Source organism: Amblyomma mixtum, chromosome 3 (genome assembly GCF_055824585.1).
Source record: "Amblyomma mixtum isolate Tamu chromosome 3, ASM5582458v1, whole genome shotgun sequence".
Classification (NCBI taxonomy): domain Eukaryota; kingdom Metazoa; phylum Arthropoda; class Arachnida; order Ixodida; family Ixodidae; genus Amblyomma; species Amblyomma mixtum.
Genome location: NC_143014.1, coordinates 45,955,978 through 45,963,902, shown reverse-complemented (window position 1 = coordinate 45,963,902; position 7,925 = coordinate 45,955,978). Strand labels below are relative to the sequence as shown.

The following is a 7,925-nucleotide window of genomic DNA, read 5'->3' as shown; positions in this document are numbered from 1 at the left end:
AGATGGTCTAGCTTTGGTTCAACTTTATATTTTCAAGTCTTCAGCGAGAGCTAATTGTTTCAGCGAGAGCAAATCATATGATGCATCACGTGCCACAACTGTAAGAGCGAGCGTCCAGAGCGGCAGTCGGCGCAGCAGCGGTCGTGACTGCCAAGCCCAAGAGCGAATCACGTGACACATCACATGCCACAACCGGCGAGGAGGAGCGGCCGAGCAACAGCCAGCGCAGCGGTGGACGTGACTGCCAAGCGCGTAGCTATGGCGTCGATGAAGATCAAGTCATCGTGGGAGGGAACAGCGCGAACAAGACGACAGACGAAGCAAGAGGACACGAAGACGAGCGCTGACTCGAAACTGAATTTTTTATTGAAAAAAGAAATCATATATACATCATAATCACGTGAACAAACAGAGCAACGAGCATTGGTCTAGCGGAATCAAGATCACCAATCGCACAATATGCCACGTGGTGAACTCCGAACAAAGGCACCCCTGAGAACCGAAATGAGACAAGTCATGAATTATCTAAAAACGATACTTCTTTGTCAACTAATGCCAAAGAAGGCTGGCTGATACACTGTGATTCTTTCTTCCTTATGAAATAAGCTTCCATAATCTCCCTGGTCAATTTATCCCGGTGTCTAAACAAAATTTTAGTTTTTGTGACCAAAGGGCGGCACTTTTTCTGTTTCCTTTCATCATTTTCCTTCCCACAATCGCGGCAGTGATCTTTAAGATGAGAGTATCTGGTGTCTCATAGTGAGTTAAGATGTTCCCTCAGGCGAACGTTAATTGGTCAGACAGGCCGCTGTATTAACGTTCTCGCCTATATATATATATATATATATATATATATATATATATATATATATATATATATATATATATATATATATATATATATATATATATATATATATATATATATATATACACGTACATACGTACGTACATACATACATACATACATACATACATACATACATACATACATACATACACATATGGAAGTGATTTTCATCCCATTGTTAGCTACGCTGGTGTTGCTATTGTTTGCTGGTTTGGTACTTCCTACCAATATGTTCAAGTCTTCGAAGCTGTGGGTCTTTTCGAAGGAGTTCGGCTGACATATTGCCCTGTCCAGTAACCTTCGTTTTATCTGAGGTTTTGTCCGTGTGATAACGCTTATTTATTGCTAGCTTCATTGCCAAGATAAAATGATTGCTACCCTGTAGTTTCGCATTGTTTTTACGATATATTCCCTGGCCTCGTATATTATGTCGATGTACCTTTTAGCGCTAGTGCCGCTCTGGTATTTACCGTGGCATCGTTAAGTAGAGAAACCCCAAGGTAGCTCATGACGTTCTCTAGGTTTCTACCATTGCGTGCTGAACTCCTCCGCTACCAGAATGCAGTACTTCTGCAGTTGCCTGACTGCTTTTACAATTCCGCTTGCTAGGAAGAAAGTGTGCATTTCGGGATTCCTTTTTTTTCCCGGAATCTGTTGCCTAATATAATATTTTGATGACGAAATATCCTCCTGATTCCGTTTTATCTCGTGTCGTGTTGACCTCTAGCAAGCTCATCCTCAATATTATTTTACCTCGCCTCATTCTTACATATGATGCAGGGTTTCTTGGGAAGCTGCCCCCCTGAATTAATATTTGCCCTATGATTCTTTTAAAACCGCAAATTATATTTAGTGGATCCGCTTCTTGTCGAATGGGCTGTTGCAGCAATAGGTTTTCTTTTACTTTGAAATCTTTGTACCACTCTCAGGTTTCTAATTTTTTTTATGGAGAGGGCTTCTCTAATTTTAGGGCTGTTATCCATATAGCGCTTTATCATTTAACGGAAATATTCTTGTGCTGAGGCTTCTGATGGAGAGGGTGCTAAGGAGGAGGGCGCGAGAAGGAGGAGAAAAGTATTTACAGAGAGCGAATTATCTGTGGGTGGATCAGCGAAAAATTTTCCATGGGAAGCCACACATCTTTCCTCCGAAAAATGTCAAAAAAAAATGCATAGAGACATGGAGAATCTATAAGACCAGGACATCGCTCACCGCCCAGAGCGGACAGGCGCGACTATCTGTTGACTAGAATGTTTCTTGGCTCTGAGTCGGGACTCCATTACTCTTGTGGAGTATGCGGGGAGAAGCTCCTCTTTTCTCGCGTTTCTCGGCTGCCTGCTCGACAGGAATGCCTGCTAACGACTCCGCCCTTGGTGCCGAAATGAGCGGGGTTGTTGGGGGAAGCCCCCAGCCAGGAGTCCGCGTGCTCTTGCCCTCTGGACGGATGCCACAGGCTCCTCATGCGGCGCACAATGGGATCCGCGGAATGGACTGGCGGCTCGCGCAGCATGCTGACACCGGACGCCGACGGACAACTCGATCCTTCCTGCGGCCGCGACAGGAAGGCTGCGTCTTTCGTCAGTCGGCAGCTCGCAGAGACGCGCAGTGCTGCTCGTGAGTAGTGCACGATGTGCCAGGCAAGCCTCCTGTGGACTCTTCTGGCGTTCTGCACGTCATCCCGGCTGCGTAAGCATGTCTCTTTATGAGCAATACATTTGTTTGCCGCCTGCCAGAGAACTCACTGCAAGGTTTTAGACAGAAGAAGGAAATTTTTCCTCGCACGTAGAAACAGACGTTGTATAAGGGCTCCCGGGGATCTATGAATGCAAAGCAGAGGACCACCGGTTCGGCATACATGGGCATTAACCCATTTGCGCTATTGCGTCATACCCTTAAGGCGAAGCTTGAGTGTCCCCTCTAGCTTTTTTCCTCTTGAAGGCCATATTTAGGCCTAGTTTACCTAAAAAGCCTCGTCGAGGTGGGATTTTTCGGAGAAAGGGACTACTCACCTTGGTGATAACTCTGCAAAGATGTGCTCCCCATTATCTTCTATGGCCATAGAGTGTTTTTTATATAGCAGAAAGATAGGCTTAAATTGTATTCATGGAAGATGGAACTAAATCTGTTCTGTGTGTCTCTTCTTTTTCAGTGCTAGCGCAGCTGACCGGAAATCCGTCAATGCCAGCGAATCAGAGTATGCCACTTTTGTTCGTAGTGCACTAAGGTTAAGCATTGTTATACGTCGGTTCCATCATGACACCACAGTCAAAAAATTATGTTCTCAGTTGTTCTGTATGTGGCTGCTGCATTCGTTGAAGTTTTTTTTTCCGTACGACGTTAACTGAGAATAATTTTTGATTATGCACTGTACGTTCTTCAATGCATAAGTATATTCAGGGCTGTTTAGGCGTCTTCCCTATTGGAAGACCTGCTGTATTGAATTATGTCATGCTGTCAGTGCAATATTCAGAACGACGGGTAAGCAGCAGTCCAGTAACATTGGCGCAGTACACAGCACGCCTACAGTTAAAGGGCAACTGCATACATTTTAGAAATCGACGAGCTTAAAAGCGTCGAATGTGTGAAATTTGCAGGTAAAGTATGCGAAGTCTTTTTAGGGTAGCATTTGAAATGTTGACGTATTCGCCAATTAAAATCTCGACGTCTTTCAAGTTTCTACGCAGCGCACAACGCCAAGCGGGGACGCATGATGGCGTCATCGAAGGTATCGGTACATTTCCAACCCATAAACGCCTGCTTTGAAGGAAAAAAACCAACGCCATCGAAGCCAAAGCCTGCCGAACGTTGTTTGACGCATCCAGCGAGACACGGCAGGGTGTGGCTGGCTGACGGCAGCGGTAATTTGAAATCATACCTTCCGTGACGTCACACTAAACTTCTCCGCACTGCTCTGGTGCTTTGAGGAGAAGAGCAAAATTCAATCGTTCATTACGTCACCATTTTAAACGCTAGTGCAAAAAAGCTTGGAATGCTTTACCTAGAGCCTATATTTATTTGAATCCCTGAATATAATGAAATTCTCAAAAAGTGGTGCCGTTGCCCTTTAACGACTTTAATACATCTCCTGAGGAAGCTATTATTACAAGAATATTCGCTCGTTTTTTCTTAACTTAGAGCTTATCATTGTCTTAATTTATTCTTGGTTCTTGCTATGCACAGATTTCGCATTAATTGCTGTAAATAACAGTACGCTAGCCTTCATAGTTGATTAATATAATTATTTAATAAAGTGTACATTAACTATTACTATGGCACAGGAGACGAGCGCGAGTCGCGCCCATGCTAAAAAGCGCACGTCGCTGACGCTCTATCACTCGCAGATGTGTACGTGCGGAACCCGAAGGAATCCAACTTCTACATGGACCGCATCCTGCTGACGGACATGATAGCGCAGGTGCGCTTCCTGGATCTGGATCCATTCCACCTGCCGCCCTTCGAGACAGACTTCAAAGACAGCATCTTGGGCATCCCCGTCAAGGGTCACGCCAGGTTCGTGAACGGCACGCTGCGCGGCCTCTCGCGCGTCAACCGCTTCGGCGACTGCTCGGCGCCCGGCTGGCGCAACGGCAACATCACCGTCACCTGCAACCTGCTCATCGACGACCTGGACATCGTGTACGACGCGCGCGTCAAGTACGGTGTGGCGCCCGAAGTCAGCGTGAGCGTCGAGTCGCGCGTCGGCACCTGCTACGCGCATATGGAGGCCACTGCGGCGCCGGGCAAGGCGGCCGTGCTGCGCTCCTTCCAGATCACGGGCCTCGGAGACCTGGACACCAAGTGGTCGGGACTCGGACCGCTCAATCCCTACCTGCGAACCATCAACGACGGCTACCGCGCCAACATAGCCGGCGTCGTCTACAGCACCTTCTACAGCAGCTATAAGGTGGCACTGGACAGGTCGCTTTCGCGCGAGCCCATCCCCAAGCCCTGATGCGATAGCCCCGCCCTCTGACAGCGACGAGCACTCTGAAAAACAGAATACGACGCTGTTATTACATCGCAAAGTGCAGCGCTGCAGCAAGAACCCGAAATGTAATCTCACTCTCGCTCATGGAACGCAGATGGCGCACGTTGAAATAGGTATCACGGAAACGACGCGATTTCATCTGCATGCAGGAACAATAAAGCCATGTCTGGCCTGAGTTAAGGTTGGATTTCCTTATTGTAGCCTACCTGAGGAGAGGAAGTCGTCTCGATCACAACATTCGCATTAAAGGTAGGTCAGACTATTGCACTAGTCTGTCAGCGCAGCATCACGCTATTTATGCGATGTGCTGAACTTGAAGTCAGAGGCGTAGAAGGGATGTACCGTCACGAAGAGTAACGATACACCTATACGCAGCTGCAGGTATGCTCCCATACAGTCGTCATTAGCAGCTTAGTTAGCCGATGAGCGGGCGTTTTATTTCTTGTGAAGCGCTTGCACACCCCCACGCTTTGTGGGGCGGCCACGGCATCCAACGTGGGTGCACATCCGGGTAAGTAGGGTTCTGCCGCCTTGCAAGGCAAGTTCACTGTAATGCTCCGAGTGTAATTGAGTGCGAAGCGACGACTGTTGCGCAAATTGATTGACATGTGCGCTTATGCTGCTCAAACAACGAAACAGGGCCACTTGATGAAAATGGAATCTTTACGCAGGCTGGTGTACGTTTCAGTAACATCTGGGAACAAAGCACCTACAACCGCTGCTCTGTCGAGCTCTACGATAACCGTGTGCAGCATACCAATATCTAGCTAGCCGGCAGTTATCCCGCAATAATGTAGTGCCAACCGTAGAGTACGAGCGTCATTCGAAGGTTTGTTTGCGTGGACGCAATGCTTTTGTATGGTAAGTTATCGCAACCGCTTCCCATTGGCTGTCACCCTTGCGTAGCTGATTCGTCGAGTGAAAATGGGCGAAGTGAAAGCGCCGATGAGTCGACGATCCGTTAGTACGTATGACTGCCTCGACGAATCCGGTTTCGTCGTGAATGGATTTCGTATGTTGCCTCTTAGGAGGCTCATCGCGCGTACCTCAGGCTTATACACACCAGCCCTCGCTGGTAGGCAGCACGCTCCTGATGAGCATGACATTGTACACACCTTCTGGAGTGCCAGCATAAAGTGCGCCGGAAGTTAGTATGGTGGATATGGCGTGTTTGTGGGGTGTTTGAAAGCAAAATAGCCACTGTGTTATTGGCTGGGAACTGCCCTCATCTCTCTTCGTTGTTTTCGCTCTTGGTAGAGAGTGGGCACAACGAGTACCTTCTAAAATGTGCCAAAGCTGAACAACACTTGTAGATCATAGCATTTTTGCTATAGCCCAGCCTCAAACGAATCTCCAACATAAACAGCTTGTGGATGTCGTCAAGGAGACGACGGCAGCCACATTTATTAGAAGACTTGCCGATGTAGCGAATGGCGGAGCAGCGGCGGCAGCGTCCGGCTGAGCCCAAGGTCCCAAGCTTTCTGCTCTGCGCGAGCCCACCGCTTCGTCTTCCTTTGCGATGGCGCTACAGGGGTCCCCCGCCCAGATGACAGGTCGAGAAAAAAAAACGGACGAGAAACAATACTGACAGATATGTACAAGTGAACGCCATCTACAAAGAAGGTGCAGACCATCTAAGTCTGCGTCGAGGTCGTGGGCCTGAGACTAACCGGGGTAGAAGGCACGTCTCGAGAGGCGGCAGAAAGAAACGCACAGGTCGTCGTTGGCGAGGAGTAAGGCTTGAACGTGGGCGAATCAGGCTCGGGAGATGGATGTAGAGGCTCGGCTGAGGGCAAGCGATGGCATGCTCGAAGGCGAATGGAGGGGAGCATCCTGCTGAGTCCCAGGCATCACGGCTGTCGTCGTCGACAGGAACGCTTGAAGTTACTGGTCTGACGAAACCGGAGGCAGACCACAGAAGGACAGCAGCGTCGATGCTTGCGGAAGCAGGGCGCTGGGCGCAGGTGAGCGCATGAAAAAACGGGCGGGCAGAGGGGTGCAGGTGCGCTGGCAGCGTTAGGAAGCATACAGGGTGGGCACGCTCTGCGGGAATGGCAGGTGCTGACTGAGCGGCTGCCTTGAAGTGACGCTGGTAAATGCGCGGGCAGAAAATGATATAAGCAGAGGGGTCTTTGCCGAGGACAGGCGTAGGTGAGGCGGTCGGCCGGAGTGTACCGGTGAATAAGGAACGTCCCCATGAAGTTTATGATCTTGTGCGCAGTGAACGATGGTTGAGAGGCTGCGAGAACCATCAGCGAAGTCGCTGTTGGAGTGGGCACTGGGTGGGAGGGCAGCGTTCCGTAGTAGTCGGGATGCTTTCGGGAGACTGCTGATGGGCGGCTCCTCAGAGGAGAGGCCGTCTCAGTGAGCAGTATGAATTGGTGGTTGCGACGTAGGAGCGATGTTTCAGATCTGCACGTTGCTGGAGCATACCGTGTATGTGAGTGAACGAGAGGCAATGCAGCTGCAGTGCTTATCCAAAGAAAACAGCGCAACAACCTACGAGGTAGTAAGTGCCACCGATGAGGAAAAGCATGGTTGCTCGTCAAGAGGACGCCAATGCGAGTCCGAAGGCTCGGCTGGGAAAAACTTCCGCGCGTCACTGGGGTGGACTGGGTCGTGAGCAGATAAAAGGACCACTGTGGGCCTTGCTTGAACTAAAATGGCCTTGCCGGAGACTCTGGCCAGGAGGGGCGGGGAGGCTGTCAGAGGCTGTCTTGAGACGGACCGTGGTCCGACGGAGGCCTTGTGGACGACCGCGGGGCCGCTGCGGGGGCGGACGCTGGCGGCGGCGAAAGTGGGTCTACCGCGTCGTTGAGCGATAGCGGGCAGTAGGAGGTGCCAAGTCCGTCAGAATGGCCGCGCACAGCTCGTCGTACGGCCGGCAGCCCAAGGCAGGGCAGGCGAGTCGGCGCAGCAGGTCGGGCGAGAGGATGTCGCAGAGGACTGCGTGTTTTAACGGCTGCATGGTGATGCCGCTCAGGTACATCGCAGCCTCCAGCTGGGCGAACCACCCACCGACGCCTTGAACGCTGGAAACGACGGGTCGAAGGCCTGGTATGGCCAGCTTGCCGTCCGGGAATGTGG

General features: G+C 50.1%; 1 protein-coding gene across 1 annotated transcript; it reads left to right on the top strand.

The window, feature by feature from the left end:
* The first annotated feature begins 2,169 nt into the window (after positions 1-2,169).
* LOC149350021 (salivary anticoagulant protein P23-like) lies at positions 2,170-5,013 on the top strand. Its single transcript, XM_089576840.1, has 3 exons — positions 2,170-2,536; positions 3,000-3,044; positions 4,192-5,013. Exons 1-3 carry the CDS (start codon positions 2,479-2,481, stop codon positions 4,800-4,802), a joined length of 714 nt encoding a protein of 237 aa, XP_089432966.1. The 5' UTR covers positions 2,170-2,478; the 3' UTR covers positions 4,803-5,013.
* Positions 5,014-7,925: the final 2,912 nt, after the last annotated feature.

What these genes read in the sequence shown, in the direction of transcription:
- LOC149350021 (XM_089576840.1), top strand. Translation starts at nt 2,479, where the DNA reads ATGTGCCAGGCAAGCCTCCTGTGGACTCTTCTGGCGTTCTGCACGTCA. An exon ending in CTGCACGTCATCCCGGCTGC is followed by an intron (nt 2,537 to 2,999) that starts GTAAGCATGTCT and finishes CTTCTTTTTCAG; the next exon opens with TGCTAGCGCAGCTGACCGGA. An exon ending in GTCAATGCCAGCGAATCAGA is followed by an intron (nt 3,045 to 4,191) that starts GTATGCCACTTT and finishes TATCACTCGCAG; the next exon opens with ATGTGTACGTGCGGAACCCG.